At 38.4% G+C, this 17,485-nt stretch overlaps 1 protein-coding gene across 1 annotated transcript in view; it reads right to left on the bottom strand.

Annotated features, from left to right (window-relative positions):
- ppp2r5a (protein phosphatase 2, regulatory subunit B', alpha isoform) overlaps positions 1-17,235 on the bottom strand; it is a 37,889-nt gene extending 20,654 nt beyond the window's left edge. Inside the window, exon 1 of the mRNA XM_046836349.1 lies at positions 16,322-17,235. Within this exon, the coding sequence (XP_046692305.1) occupies positions 16,322-16,481 (160 nt within the window). The 5' untranslated portion in view covers positions 16,482-17,235. The remainder of the gene's footprint in view (positions 1-16,321) is intronic.
- Positions 17,236-17,485: the final 250 nt, after the last annotated feature.

The raw sequence follows: 17,485 nt of genomic DNA, 5'->3' as shown, positions 1-17,485 counted from the left end.
TGAAGCTCATCAAGAGAATGCCAAGAGTGTGCAAAGCAGTAATCAAAGCAAAAGGTGGCTACTTTGAAGAACCTAGAATATGACATTTTTCAGTTGTTTCACACTTTTTTGTTATATATATAATTCCATATATAATTCCACATGTTAATTCATAGTTTTGATGCCTTCAGTGTGAATCTACAATTTTCATAGTCATGAAAATAAAGAAAACTCTTTGAATGAAAAGGTGTGTCCAAACTTTTGGTCTGTACTGTATGTAAATGTATTTTCCATAAAATATTGATAAGTATCCATATAAAACCATATAAAATGGATTCCCTGGAAAAATAAACATTTATAAACAATAAGAATTTATAAATATTAAAAAAATCGTTACATTAACAGCGTTTACCCTGCTGACCAATCATGAGAAATGACCACACCTCAATCTAACAGAAAGTGTGTGTGATTATTTGGAACAGTAAATGAAACCACCATATAAACTTTAGCTGAACTGCACCCAGTTGATCCTAAAACATTAATAGAAATGTACCGGTGATGATCCGCATGGTTATTAAACGGAAGCGAGAAAGGAATGGATAATCAAGCAAGTTTCATTTCTCCTATTTGGACATCGAAATTATTGGAACAATTCGATATCCTTCACAAAAACCTTTTATATGCTTATAATCTAATTGTCACTGTGCGAATATAAACACGTGGTCTTAATTACATCAGAACATGTTTTTACATTTCAAATTTTTTGGAGAAACCGTGAAATATCTCAACTCTTTTTCCCTCATAAACCTAGTTTACAGTTTGTATAATCGTCCCAAACTAATCTTCTGTGCCTGGAGAATATTTGTAAGTGATTAAGGGCCGAGACCCGACTCGAAAAACTGGTCTACATAGGTGACACTTCCCAAAACAAACATTCCAGATGAACATGTATGACAAGTGTACAAGACTAACTTACGTTTGCTCGCCTAAGCGCATTTACATGTATGCCGTTTGGCAAACACTCTTACCCAGAATGCCTCAGAGAGGTGCTTTAAAGTCCCGGTCAATAAATACATCCTGATACTAGTTCATTAGGTCACGGACTGTAATATTAGGAGCGTAAAAACTCCATTAGGGAGGTATACAGTAAGAAAAGCGCAGGCAGCTGAAATGATTGATATGTATGATATGTATTCGAGCTTAACAGTAGCAGGTCAATGTAATTAGCAGGTATAATTACAAAACAGAAATCAGAAATAAGCCTTTTGGCAATGTTTCATCAGTGTTGGGCAAAAGAGCCGTGGAATGTTGACTAAACAGACTAAAACTCATCACAACAAAAGTCTTTTTTAATATTTGAATAATTTATGAGGTAGGCTCATTTATGATTGTGACAAAACTGTCCTCCACCAATGAGAATGGAGCTTCGGGACAGAATGCAGGAGATACCTGTCTATCCAACTGGATCACCCAAATCATCGCTATTGATCAATGCTGAGCCACATAACCCATATAATAATGGCCGTGTGTCTGCAGAAACACAACAAAACACAATTGATATTGGCTCTGGAGGCAGAGGGAGTGAGTAGCAGTCCATGACTAACTAGCTAGCATTCACTAACCCACTTTCAGTGCAAGCAGAAACGCTTCACTGGTGTGCTTGGTATAGATTAGGTTCCAATAATGTTATTCAGAGTGCTTAGTGATTTATTCTAATCCAGTAGAGGCTAGTGAAAACCAGCCAACTCTGCTATCTCTCATATCTCTTTCTATTTCTCTTACAAGCTTCGCTACATGATATCGAGTGCTTTTTCAGATTTCTCAGGCATCACACAATTGTATCTGGTCAACCTCAGAAAAATGGTCACCAATAGTTTTGTTTATGCATCAGTTATGCTCACTGTTTTGAAAGTCATACATTGTTCATCTTGGAGAAATTTAGCATGGCCACCAATATGGTTAATCTGACCTTGGTTCCAGACAGATGCATAACCTCAATTACATTTTATTTGTATAGCGCTTTAACAATTGACATTGTCCTAAAGCGGCGGTTTAATTGGGTCAAACTGAATAGGTTCAATACATTCAAGCCCGTGGGCACTCGTCGATCACACCAATCAATATCGTTATTAATAATCCTGTTTTATGGCAGGCTATGCTGTGGGTTCAAGACCATTTTTATAGTTCCATCTACTTGACTGCTGCTGTTGCTTTTTTGCACAACTGTTTGTGTTTACACGTTGTGTTTATTTACAAGTACACTCTTGTATACAGTTCTCTTTTGCACATTGTACTGTATGACCTTATACAGTAGGTTTACTGGTGGCGCAATTTGGCGTTTTGTGTATCTGTCCCGTGTTGTCTGTTTGTACTGTCTTTTGTTTTGCACTGTTTACACTCGATTGCAAACAATGCACTTTATGTGGTGAAGACAAATTATTTTAGTCCTTAGCTCTGTGTTCTATATGTACACACTACTGCCGAAAGTAATCGCTCGTCTGCCTTCACATGCAAAAGAACTTAAGTAACATCCGATTCTTAATCCACAGGGTTTAATATAATGTTGGCCCTTTGCAGCTATAACAGCTTCAACTTTTCTGGGAAGGCTTTCCACAAGGTTTAGGAGTGTGTTCATGTGAATTTTTGACCATTCTTCCAGAAGTGCATTTATGAGGTCAGACACTGATGTTGGACGAGAATGCCTGGATTGCAGTCTTGGCTCTAATTCATCCCAAAGGTGTTCTATCAGGTTTAAGTCAGGACTCTGTGCAGGCCAGTCAAGTTCTTCCACACCAAACTCACTCATCCATGTCTTTGTGGAAGTTGTTTTGTGCACTGGTACGCAGTCATGTTGGAACAGGAACGGGCCATCCCCAAACTGTTCCCACAAAGTTGGGAGCATGAAATTGTACAAAATGTCTTGGTATGCTGAAGCATTAAGAGTCCTTTCACTGGGACTAAGTGGTTGAGCCCAACTCCTAAAAAACAACCCCACAGCTTAAACCTCCTCCACCAAACTTTACACTTAGCACAATGCAGTCAGACAAGTACTGTTTCTCTGGCAACCGCCAAACCCAGACTCGTCTATCGGATTGCCAGACAGTGAAGCGTTATTCGTCACTCCAGAGAACACGTCCCCACTGCTCTAGAGTTCACTGGCGGTGTGCTTTACACCACTGCATCCAATGCTTTGCATTACACTGGGTGAAGTATGGCTTGGATGCAGGTGCTTGACCATGGAAACCCATTCAATGAAGTTCTCTATGCACTGTTCTTGAGCTAATCTGAAGGCCACATGAAGTTTGGAGGTCTGTAGCTATTGACTCTGCAGAATGTTGGTGACCTCTGTGCACTATGTGTCTCAGCTTCCACTGACCCGATCTGTGATTTTATGTGGTTACGAGTTGCTGTCCTTCCCAGTCGCTTCAACTAACAGTTGAAATATTTAGTAACGAGGAAATTTCACGACTGGACTTATTGCACAGGTGGCATCCTGTCACATTACCATGCTGGAATTCACTGAGCTCCTGAGAGCGACCCATTCTTTCAAAACCCATTCTTTTGTAGAAGCGGTCTGCATGCCCAGCTGCTTGATTTTATACACCTGTAACAATGGAATTAATTGGAACACCTGAATTCAATTATTTGGATGGGTGAGTAAACACTTTTGGCAATGTAGTGTAGCTCCATGTTGTGTAATGTAGCTCCATGTTGTGTAATGTAGCTCCATGTTGTGTAATGTAGCTCCATGTTGTGTAATGTAGCTCTATGTTGTGTAATGTAGCTCTATGTTGTGTAATGTAGCTCTATGTTGTGTAATGTAGCTCTATGTTGTTTTATGTAGCACCAGGGTTCTGGAAAAATGTTGTCTCATTTCATTGTGTACTGCATCAGTTATAGATTGGTTGAAATGACAATAAAAGTTTCTTGACTTGACTCAATTTCTTAACCCAATTTTGCAATCTATCCAATTCTCACGAGAGGCTTCATAACTAACTAAAGCTCAAACTACAATATTACAATATATGATTTATGTTTTGATTTTCTTGGAATAATTTTTGTTCATTTAAAAATGTTGGAAGTTCTTATATTTCCAGTATGAACCAATGAACTTATTTTTAATCTATACAATCATTCTGGAGCTGATGCATACAATTGCTGTGTTTGCTGTGTTCACCAACAGCTTAATATTGAATCAACTTTATTCTTCTAAGTAAGGACATGCTGGCACATGTGACCAGGCCTTAAGGGTATATTTAGTTGGAACTGTGTGATGTAACATTGGGTTAATGTGATCAACAATATCAGTCTGTACAATGTGTGACATGTTACACAGACTATCAATCGGGCATAAAACCATGAGGAAAAACAATGGGGGGGGTCGGCAGCATGACAGGTTGGGTGTTGATTTATAATGAAACCTAATTAATAATGACCTTAAATCCTTAAACACACGCACGCACGCACGCACACACACACACAGTGGCCAGGGCAAACTCATGCTATACTGCTACAACACAGAATACAAACACCTAACCTGATATCAAATACACAATACATTTCCAGACACAATAAAGAAGACATGACCTATATTTCAGTGCCAATGAAGAAGGAGTGGCCTCTTTATCTGAAAATTTCAGTAAAGTCGTGCTCTCTCTATCAGTCAGTTTCAGTAAAGAAGGTGTGGATACTCTGGCAGTGCCAGTAAAGGAGGTGTGGCCTCTCTATCCAACAGTGCCAGTGAAAGTGATGTGGCCCCTGTATCCTTCAATTGTAGTGAAAAAGGTGTGTTCTTTCTATCTGGCACTCACACTAGGGAAGCATGACCTCTGTGTTTGTCAGTACCAGTAATGGACAAAGAGCTGGGGTTGATTTCTTTGTAATAGATTTGACATTAATTCAAGCATAGTTACATAGTTAACCCCAGGCACATGGAACTCGGTAGCTATGTTCAGACAGGCTTAACAACATTCCTGGCAAATCCTATTCGAACGTGGACACGGTTATTAAATTTTTATGGTTTCGTCACAACGCCGTTTTCAAATCTAGTTCCCAAAGGTTTGCTGTGCACAATTAATCCTGTGCGAGATCTTTCCTTTCGCTTTTCCTTAGATCTGGTCTTGTATATAGGAGTAATGATGACTTGCATACTGTACTGACAGGAAACCTTAATCTGAGACTATAGTGTCAGAAAATAGCACCTTAACGTATATCTATTTAATAATTTCTGTCTTTTTTTTTTCCGATTGTGTGTTTTCTGCTGCACAATGTTACCTGTACATGGTACAAATCTGTACAATATGACATAAAAAAAAAAAACTATCACGTTATAGAGAACACATCAACATTAATACAGTAGCATTTCACTTGACTGATTCAGTTTGGATTCTAAAAGACACATTTTTGTCTTTTTAGTGGTTGAAAAAGCTTCTTTAGCGTGGCCTGTTCTACCGCCTCGTTTCTACAGCCTAGTCTCTAATAACAAACCTTCAGCACTCCATTAACAGCTTTAGCAACCAAAGCTACCTGAGTCCAGAGCAATACCTGAGTGTGTGTAACCATTTACAATACTGCAGTTGTTAAACAACTGAAACTTCTTAAATGGTATTTGGTGCAGTGAGGTGAAAAGGTTTAACTGGTCATGAACAAAAGATATGATTTCAGGTGAGGTGCGTTTTTTCGTTTCCGTTCAGAAACTTCATTGGTCTACTGTTATGGGGTTCAGTTTTTTGGCTTAAAGTTTATGAAACCAGGAAAAACCCAGAAAAAATTCATAAATAAGCCGCTTCGTTGTTTAAGCCGTGGGGTTCAAAATGTGGGGGAAAAGCGGCTTATAGTCTGAAAAATACCGTAATTTTATTTTTTACGGATTTGTTTTTACACTGGTAGAGACACAGAGCAGAGCGAAATCCGAGGCTAAACGGGTTAAACGACGTTCGCTATAGAAAAGAGCAGAAAGTTCAACGATCATCTCGTATTTACTGGCCATACTTGCTTCCACTGTACGGTAGATAATTTGAGCATCCCTCAGACACACTGTTGCGGTTCTTCAGTGAATTGTTTACTTTCAGAGAAAAAAAATCATTTGATTGACAAGGCATGAGAAACCACAGACCTTTTCCTGTAGCATGTTGTCATGATTACTGCTTCAAAACAAACCATTACCTTTTAAAAGACAAGAGGATTCCATACATTTCTTCAGCCCATTAAACTGCTACAAATAACCTCAGAAAATGGGCACATAATTGATTATATGTGTGTACATGCAGGTGCATATTTACATAGTGTATACAAGGAAGTGTGTATACAGAGAAAGCTGTATACTCGGAAATAAACGTACACGGGTTTGTATACAAAATTGTGTAGAACTGTGCAGACAGAGCTGCACGCATATATAGAATTATGTGTATAAGGAATTGTGTAAGTATGAAAGTGTGTAGAAACAAAAAACATTTTTGCATATTTCTCCTCTGACATGAAAAATGTGAAATATGTATTTCGAAGCCACATAAAGGCTTCTCTGACGTCTTTCTAAATGTAAGTTTTATTAATAAATGTGACTTGTCAGGCCGGTGCACTTAATGCACGTAATGCTGTATTTGGAGACGTAGGCTTGCAAGTGAACACGTCTAAATTAAGGGCCCTTTGACATGAAAGACGAATCTGTCTCTTTGATCATATCAAACGTGCTCGATGCTTTTCTTTCACATGCACACAGGAACACGCATGCACACAATACCACGGCCTGTCAGTCACCCGAGAGTTCGCCATTAGCACTTCAGATTTGTGGTTGCCATAGTAACGGAGCGAATGTTCGTGGTGAGTCATGATGTCGGTATCTGTGTCACATCTTTGGAAGTAAACACACGCCTTTCCACTATGGGAGGAAAACTCACTTCCGAAACAGAGTTCAGACCAACAGAGAAAGAGTGTGTGTGTGTGGTTTTTTTTACTGAATTTAAGCACCAAACAGTAAAAGCATACTAAAAAAAGCAACCCGTGTTTTATAGGCTGAAATGCACTCTCAGGTTGGCGTCCAGTTTCAGTAAAACCACTGTTTATATACAGGCTCTTAAACAGCTTTAACACCACTTTTGGATTAAAATGTATAAAAAAAAAAGAAAGTATGGCAGCATTAAAATGCATTTAAATAATAATGAGCAAACACTGATCGGGTATAACATTATGACCACATGCCTAACATTGTGTTGGTCCCATTTTTGCTGCCAAAACAGTTCTGACCCATCGAGCATTAATATCATTAACTTCTTCAATTTCAGAAGCTCGTCTGTTGATTTGGACTACACGGAGCAGCCTTCTGTTCCTTCCTTAGAGCACTTTTGATAGATACTGACCACTGCAGACCAGGAACATTTACCAATAATGCAAGTACCGTATTTTCCGGCCTATAAGCCACTACTTTTTTCCCACGCTTTGAACCCCGCGGCTTAAACAATGAAGCGGCTAATTTATGGATTTTTCCTGGGATTTTCCCGGTGTCACAAGCTTTAAGCCAAAAAAACTGAGCCCCATAACATTAGACCAATGAAATTGCAGAACGGGTTCATGTAAACCAATGAAACTCTTTATATTAAATCAGATGCGCTCCCACTGAATCGGGCCGCACCACATCATAAATATGGATGATGTTCCTCTGACGTTTGACCTGCCGCTCACTCGGACTGTCAAGAGGAAATGCGAATCATTCGTCACGCTGAAAACAACCGGGCATGAAAAAACACTTCACCTGTGTTTTGAGCTGCACGGCATCGGGAGAAAAACTTCACCGGTGGTGATTTTTAAACGCCCGACGATGCCAAAAGATAAACTCTCAAGAGAAATTGTTGTGAAAGGAAGGAGGAAGACAGTGAACAATGACTTTCTTGGTAGGCTACTGTTTAGATACAAGCTGTGTAACAGACACTGTCTTTCGTTAAAGCCTGTGTAAAGTTAATTAGTTTTAATGCAGGAACCTGTGGCTTATAGACAGGTGTGGATTATTTATGTTCAAAATAAACATCTTTGTCAAATTCAGTGGGTGCGGCTTATATTTGTGTGCGCTTTATAGTCTGGAAATTACGGTAGATGAAATCACAGTAATAAAATAAAGTTACGCTTTAAAATTCAAAAGATCAAATACACTCACAGTCCTATTTACTAGTAACACCTGCACATTTGTTCAATTGTCTAATCAGCTAAATGTGTGGCAGAAGCACGATGCAAAAAATCATGCCGATACAAACATAAGAGCTTTAGTTCATGTTCACGTTAAACATCTGAATGAAAAAAATGTGATCTCTGTGATTTCGAGTGTGGCGTAGATGTTACTACCAGATGGGATGGTTAGAGTATTTGAGAAGCTGCTGATCTGTGCTTTCACACACACCAGCCGTGAGTGTTAACTGACTGACTGACAGTTCTGTGAGTGGAAATGCAGAGTTTAAAAATAGTGGCCAGGTTGGTTGGAGCTGCCAGGATGAACAGAGTATTATCACTCTTTACAACCTTTGTGAGCAGAAAAAACGTTTCAGCATGCACAAAACATTGAGGTGGATGGGCTACAACAGCTGAAGACCACATGGGTTTCCACTTGGCAAGTTTTGATGTGTTGTGTGCGTTTCGGAAATGCATTACTGCTCACCACAGTTGAACAGAACGCTTATTTGAGTTACGATAGATTTTTCCGTCAGCTTACAGAAAATGGCTTTGAGTTGGTTTTACGTATTTACCCATAGTATACACTTTTATTTTTATCATGCTTTTATATAAAAAAAAAGACAAATGGCTAAAGGTTTATCTGGTGAAATCTCTACTGGAAGACATTTGTTATCCAAGAGAAGGGAAATAAATTTTGTTTTAATATAATATAAGTCTATTGGACAGGGGACTTCTCATTTCTTGTTTATGGCTTAGGACTACAATCACCATGAACAGATTTACCCTCAAATCTTTATTAGACTCCATCAGTTAATAACCTCAACAATGATGGAACATTCAGTATCACACAGATGAGGATGGGTTCCCTTTTGAGTCTTGTTTATCTCAATGTTTTCTTCCTTATACAATCTCAGGGAGTTTTTTCTGTGCCACTGTCACCACTGGCTCTTATGAGGGATACTTTTAGAGACTATTTTATACATTTAAAATGTATATTCGTAATCTATTTATTTCTGTAAAGCTACTTTGAGACTATGTCCGTTGTTAAAATTGCTATACAAATCAAATAAAATCGAATTGAATTATTGGTTGCTTGTGCTTTTAATAACTAACGCTGAGGAATTGACTTTTTATAAACTCTATAATGTAAGAGATAGTAGGAGCTTGTCACTAAATGTAACTATAAATAGATAAAAAAAAAAAAAAAGCTTGACGTGTTATTCGGTAATGTATTAAAATTGACAAATTGCTGTTGTAGAAAAATGATCCATTTTGGTTCATCACACAATCACAAGTCTTTTCCACAAACACGACTAGCTGAGTTTTTATTCCTTAATATTAGCACATCTATTTCCAGTCCTGAATGAGTTGGAGCCAGATGGCAGAGATATTTTATTTAATGATTGACTCGAAGGCTGCAGACCCAACCAAAGTCCATCATAGTTCCTCGTTTTTGAAATGCCATTCTCAGACATCTGGCTGTTTCAGCTCCTGATTCTGAACAGGATAAACAGCATGATATAAATAATAAGGGAATTTACAATCTCCTTCACAGGGAACATATTTTATACTTCCTATTTATCATGGTTATGATACTATCAATATTGAGGAGTGGAAGCTCAGTGGTTAAGGCGCTGGTTACTTATCGGAAGGTCGGGGGTTCAAGTCCCGGTATCGCTAAGCTGCCACTCTTGGGCCCTTGAGCAAGTGCTCCATGGCAGACCCAGCAACGAATTTTACTGTGCTGTAATGTATATGTGACAAATAAAGGCTATTCTTCTTGTAATCTTTATTTGTTTAAATATTTATGAAAATTACTATACAAGGTTTTATGAACCTGTTTTTTTGTGTTTTTTTAATTTTTTATGTATACCACTTTCTAAATTGTCGTAACGAAAATGTATATCTTTGTTCAAAACAACCAGACTCAAGATCCAGACTCTTAAATGCTGCAATTTTATTGCTACACTTTTTGTATATTTTGACCACATTCTTGATACCTGTATATAAATGAAAATTGACTCTCTTGTAAAAATTTGAATGCGGACTTGTAGGACCATGTACACAAGAACATTTTGTTGTCAGTAAAGTGACTGTATGTTGCTGGTTGGATTCGGTTTAACAGGTGGACGGTGATTTTTCCGCCGGACAAGACAGGGTATTTGCGTCACCATGAATCTCATGCAAACAACAATGCTCAATTCCAAAATTCCAAATTTGTCTTTTATAACTGGATGTTGCATAATTACTTTAAATCTGTTCCATCAACAGATAAATACTGATAACCTGTTTAAATGGAGAACAAAAGTTTTAAATGACTTACTCCTATCTGCTGTCCATTAACACACCTGCATATTTTGCTATTTTTTGCATGCAATGTGCGGGTGACAACTGTAGTCAATAAGAATTCCTGGATTGTATCCATTGGTTGTCTAGACCATTGGTCTCCAACATAGAGCCTGTGGGTACCTGGTAGCCTGCCAAGCACATTTCTATAAATAGCCTCATTTTAATACTTAAATGTAATTCTTTTTTGAAATGACACTTTGATTCAATACTTGAATAAAATGAGCACTAAGGTAATATGGTTCATACTACAGTAATCATTCTAAATGCTTACCGTAATTTCCGGACTATAAAGCGCACCCATATATAAGCCGCACCCACTAAATTTTACAAATATTTTTAACATGAATAAGCCGCACCTGTCTATAAGCCGCACTGTCTACACTAATGTACTTTACACAGGCTTTAACGAAAGACACGTTACACACGGTGTAACGGGTGAAATATGTTGCGCTTCCTTTAGGAGCATAGCGGTATTTTGGGAATAGCCTGCCACTGCATTCTTACGGTATTACTGCATGTGTGCAAGACCGAGGAATATGTCTTTATTATTTTCTGATGCTGATTTCTAAGTTTCTTTGACTAACCCATAACGCTGTTGTCTAGAAAAATAAATAAGCACGAGTTTTGGAAAACTGTCTGTGCTTATATGATTTATGTTGCAACTGGAATTAGCGAGCTCTCCCTTGACCCAGACTCAACGAGTTACTTGTATCTAAACAGTAGCCGACTAAGAAAGTCATTGTTTACTGTCTTCCCCCTTCCTTTCACAACTATTTCTCTCTGGAGTTTATCTTTTGGCATCGCCGTGCGTTTAAAAATCACCCGATGGAAGTTTTTTCTCCTGATGCCGTGCAGCTCAGAACACAGGTGAAGTGCGTTTTTTCGTTTCCGTTTGGAAATTTCATTGGTCTAATGTTATGGGGTTCAGTTTTTTGGCTTGAAGTTAGTAAAACCGGGAAAAACCCAGGAAAAATTCATAAATTAGACGCTTCGTTGTTTAAGCCGCGGGGTTCAAAACGTGGGAAAAAAGTAGCGGTTTATAGTCCGAAAAATACGGTATATAATTTCGACATATACACATTTTGAATTAATAGCACAGAACAAACACACTCTAAAACACCGGCTATTTTAAGGATAATTTTTTCCTGTTTCCTCACAGCTTTCTTATATTGATTCAAAACGTGCATAAAAACAGGTGGATGGAAACAACACCTCAGTTTCAACAGATGAATGCACGCATGTGATGCTGACTAACTACATTACTACTGCATACTGTAGTTAATGACTAATAACAGCATAATAAGTCCAAGCAAGCAACTGGGACCGCTTCTGCTTTTTCTCTTGCAGCTCAGATGATAAGGAATATGCTTTATAGATAAAATTTAATTTACATCTATTATGAAAAACACGGTCTAAAGTTGACCAAAAGGTTGCCAATAATCCATGTTGAAATGTTTGAAGCCTATAAATGTGGTAAGAAAGTGGAAATTCAGTTCTGGGCCAGTCACCAGAAGGTTGTGGGTTCAAATCAGGGACGCATTGCTACCGATCATGATTCCTCGACACCAATCTCAAAATGTGATACTTTATGACATGAGCCAAATGTTTACTGTCACTAATTAGCAGTTTACTTAAAATTACAATGATCTGTAAATTTTACTATTAATAAAGGCAAACAGGGGCTTGGTCCACAGAGGTATATATATATATATATATATATATATATATATATATATATATATATATATATATATATATATATATATATATATATATATATATAGTAAATGATCAACAAACATAAAGGTCTTCCATCGCAGTTATTATTGACCTAGTGGTCAGATTTTAAACTGCAACAAGCACTAAGAGAGATCCATTAGGGCAGGTATCACGCTGCCACAAGCTTGAGGAGAAGCAGAGAACAGTGCAGTTAGTTACAGAGTAATCATAATAAGGCACTAACACTTCTGCAAAAAAATAAAATAAAAAAAGTTCAACTGCATGAATTATGAATGCATAAATTATTACTGCATACAGAACCATTTCTACAGTAAGAAATCTTGCAAAGATTTGAAGAGTGCAAGAACAAATTAGAGTGAATACTGTCTATAAATCAGCTTTGTTTATCTCGAAAAGACTAAAAGGAAAAAAAAAAAAGACTCCATGTACTTTTCCAGTGCGGGAATTCTGGGACGAGTTTGGGCTGGTCTGTCCAGAATGTCAGTGTCAAGCTACAGATTGCATTCAAAATGTGTTGCTACTATCTCCTGCCAGAAACTCATACAGAAACTCAAGCTGAGGTATGTCTACTTTTATCAATGAGTTCCGAAAACATGTTAAATTCTCAATGTGGATTAACAAGTGTACTCTAGTAAAAAAGACAGAGATGGCAGAGCTGCAGAAAACCACTGACTTCCTACAGAAAGCATGGAACTGCTCAGCTCTGTGCATGAACTGGATCTTACTTTACATCTAAGTAGGTTGATAAATAAATGTAAATGTACACGTGTGCTTCAATTATCTAAATGATATTAGTAACAAAGCCTTAGCTAGAGCCACTCAAGCATAGAAAGACAAAGGAATCAGAATCTAAAGTACATTCAACCCTTAGGGGCCCATCCTATTGTATTTATACCTGTACTGATCAGCCATATATGATTTTCTTTCCCACCAGAATATCTTCAAATACTTAGTTCTATATCCATAACCATGAGTATCTGATCTATCAGTTATATACAGACGCTGCCATTTTAAACCTCATAAAAAAGACCTGCATGTCTATTAAGGGCACCGCATGCATGTACATGAGGCTTGTACTGATATAAAACACTAAGAGTAGTATTCTAATCATTTCACCCTCCGTATTATCACAAGTTATAACATTACCACACCACTGTGCTGTTGAACATTAAACGATTATCTCTAGCTTAAATTTCTTGATCCATGTGATATGAACTCTAAACTCAGTCTCACACTGAATGATGTGTTAAGCAACAGCTCATGTGAGCCAGAAATCTGAAAGCATTTTCTTTCACTGTTGAAGAAAGTTTTTGTACAAGGGTGGACAACTAGCACAAAAGAGCATGTACAAACATGTGCTCGACTAGTCCTGCGTTTCATAAGCGAACATTGGTTTTAGAAAAGGCATTATATAAATGAGATATTATTACTATATTTACTATTTACTATACACTAATCACGTTGTACTATCAACCAGTATGTCTTGTCTGCTGTGGCAGGATTCGAAACATGTAGCAAGTACTGTCACACAAATGAAAACTCGATAGGAAATAAAACCCTCAAGAACCCCCTGAAACCAACAACCTTAAAACTGCTAGTGTTTGGTGCACGTGCAAAGAAGTGAGTGACAAAGGAACTGGTGACTATACATGTTTGGAGAGATCTGTAGAGAAAGTATAGATGTTATTTGGTCGAATGAAAGTCTCGCCTTCGCAATGAGTCACAGCCTTTCAGTTAACACGCTTAGAAATGTACTATAACATACAGCTCCATGATCACATATAGCTAAACAGTGATGTTTACATGAGACCTCTGAAACTGTTATAATGCAAACAAACAAGTGGGTTGAGTACCAGGGAAGCTGGACTATGAATTGAAAAGATACAAGGATGAATAATCCACAGGTCTTTTGAAACACTGATCTCTGTTTTCCTCCCTTAACAACAGCAATGGACAGTGAAGAAGTAAATGTGATCCGTTAGTAGGTTTTTTTTCAAGTATCTGTACTTCACTTCAAGTGTTTCCTTTTGGGGAGACTTTTACTGCAACTTCACTACATTTCAAAGTCAAATATCGTACTTTTTACTCAACTACATTTACATTGTTTTTTTTTTTTTTACTGCTTATTTGCACGGTCACGTTATTTTATTATTATATCACGTCACGCTCAACGAACCTGGCTGGGGTGGGTGACGTCGTGTCAGTAAGGCGAGCTGAATCCAAATTAAAATTATGGATAACAATACAACAAACTCTCAGGAGTCCAATTTAGAAAAAAAAGAGGAAATAAGTATTAGGGGAACTTGCAAAAGATAAATGTGTACGCAACTCATCTCATTATAAGAAGGTAGTAAAGGCAAATGCATTTAATGAAATTGGCTAAAAACTGTATATCACTTAGGTTATGATGTGTTGCCTGCTACTGTATGCTTTTACTTATAGAGCAACAATATTTCTTTTAGCTGCATAACATTATAATTTATAGTATGTAGTATATAATAATGTGTGTAGCAACAAAACAATTCCAGCCTCACTAGTCTAGTGTGATTGTAGTTAAACAGCACTTATTGATTTGGTTACCTTTAATTGAGCTGCTTCTGTGATTGTACTGAAAAGGTCCTGCACTGAGGTCAGTAAGGGGGAATCTTCAGTGCAGCTTAAATGACTAATATATAAAAAGACATATATTATAAGGATATAGATGTTGTACGTATCTTATGGCTACAATTAGCCAAAAAGTCATTTGGTTCTGAGAGTTGGATAAATTGTGCACAACGACGTGAAATTAATTATGCAATAAATGCATTTAGGGTGATATTTATACATGAAAGGAAGCTCTCAGAAATGTCTCCAAATATGTGGACTGCTCTGAGAATATTTTCGTACTCGTCCAGTGACGATAGCTGAAGCAGAGTCAAACGTGGAGATGTTGGGGTCATGGCGTGGTTCACCCAGGAAGTCATTCAAGCTAAAACCACCATTGGCGCTTGGTGGTATCTATTTAACACCAACCTACAGTTCAGCGTCAGTTCAACAGCAAGCAGAACATTTTGAGAGGAATAAATGATGGAAGAACCCCATACTTGCCACAACACCCGTGGCCTTGTTTGTGCGATTTTTCTTTTAAGTCGTTGGAACGAAGGTTTTGGGCTCATGATAATTTAATAGATATTAATCAGTGTTTTGACTCATTAATATTATTCTATTTTTAAGATTGATGTGTTAAGAGTCTTGTGGAACATTATATCCATAATAAATCAGTATTTTTGGATACTTAAAGTACATTTGATGGCAAAATACTTTTGTACTTTTAATCAAGTGAAAGTTTAAAGGAAGCACTTTTACTGGAGTCATATTTTACCTACAGTACTGAATCTCTACTTTAACTCAACTACATGCTTTGTTTACTTGGTTCACCACCACCTACATTAGCCCTAATTTTGGATAAACGTGTGAATGAGTGCAGGTATTGATTGCATCCCAATGAGAGCATATATAAATGTTTATAAATAACATTTCTAACTATATTATAGAGCAAGCAGCCATACAAATGATAAAAATAATAAAATGATGTATGATATATTATGCATGATGCAGCATGCCGGTCTGAATGCAATATTTTCTTTAAAATATGTCCAAACATTGGAAGACAATTGCAAATGCGAGAAGCCAAAACGTATAGTCCGACATTTTCCAAAATGGCCGCCAGCGTTGCCATAGAAACGAACCGCCGAAATATGCAATGGAGTTAATGCGATATAAATCACGATTGGCCCAAATTTCGCCTCGTGCGCAGATCCTGTGCTTTCATTGGTTGATTTGACGACCAATCGCGAGCTAAGTTTTACTAGAACAAGTTATTGGAGTTAGCGTAGGCCTTCGAATCTAAAATACTGTATGTCGCTTTCTTTTTTTGTAAACAATAAGAAAAATACTGATCAAATGTTATAAGACACGAAGAAAACCCCGGCTATGAGATTAAGCCTAGTGTAACGCGAGTGGAAATGTGTAGTGAAATGAAAGGCGGACATGTTTGAAGGTGCTCAGAGGGGGGAAAACATCAGCTCCACCGCGCAGCCTCGGGTGATCCTCTTACCGTGCACGTTAGCCTTGAGCTGCGGCAGGGCGGAAAGCTCTCCGGAGGTACTGTTGCTCCGAAAGCGGGACGAGCTGGGCGACTTCCTCTGCTTCTGCGCCTTCTTCACGGATCTCCGAGTGAAGCCGTCCACTTTCTCGGTGGCGGAGACCGCAGACATGTTCGCCCCTCGGGGTCGCTTCGCGCTAACGACGGCTAAGCTGAAAGTACGCGGTAACCTAGCAACAGAGAAGTTTTATTCCGACTGTCGCGCATCGGAAAACGGCTCGCGCGTGGAAATGAATGGCGCGCGGAAAACTGTCGTGAAAAGTTTTCGCACGATGCGGTTAACACTTCCGAAAAGTAATCCACAGGTTCTTCACCAACCAGCCCCGGAAATGAAACGAGTCAAGAGCCGCTCATTTGGATTGATGTAAACACAGTCCGCCGCCGTCGTGCCGAGTTCACGCATAATTCCGCACATATGTCACGAGCGGTTGGTGTGTGTAATATATTAATGTTACAGATGATCTCACATTAAATCCACGCCGAAATCTGATAAAGAGCAGTCCCTCGATTCGAGCCGAGCTCCTCTCCGAGCCATACGGCGCGGTTCCACCGAGAACTGACCTTTAGGGGTGAAAACGGTACACTGTAATTGACAGCTCCAGTCATTACAGCTTTACTGCTTTGAGTACTACGCTGGCTGCTAGTTTGATTGGCAGCACGCTGATCCAATCATACGCGAGGGTGGGGGAAGCCTCGACCAATCAAAATTCGATCCTGGTCGTGCTCTGGAAGGCAGTTTCCCAAATGTTGTTCTGAGACATAAAACCTGTGATATGCTTATAGAGGATTATAGGGCACTTTTGTAGGGTGACATAGGTAAAAATTTGATATACAACACAACCAGTGAGATGATCTCGAGTGATTTCTCAATTTGATATGTCACAGAGTTAACAATAAGTGATGTCTTACCATTGCTTTTGAGCTCAGTAATAAATGTGTACATGTATTTAGACTGCTGTAGGTTACAGGCGTAAGTGTACATCAGCTCTAAAACAAAAGATCCAGTGTATGCCTGTGAGAATACATAGCGTGGCTTTGTAGCGCTGCTCAGTGACCTGCATTTTTTTTTCCCCATGAAGCCCTGAGGACAGCAGACACCGGCGTCCCTCAGCCACG

The sequence above is a fragment of the Silurus meridionalis genome, chromosome 23 (genome assembly GCF_014805685.1).
Source record: "Silurus meridionalis isolate SWU-2019-XX chromosome 23, ASM1480568v1, whole genome shotgun sequence".
Taxonomy (NCBI): Eukaryota; Metazoa; Chordata; class Actinopteri; order Siluriformes; family Siluridae; genus Silurus; species Silurus meridionalis.
Note: the sequence above shows the minus strand (reverse complement) of the source record. Positions and strands in the feature narration are given on the sequence as shown.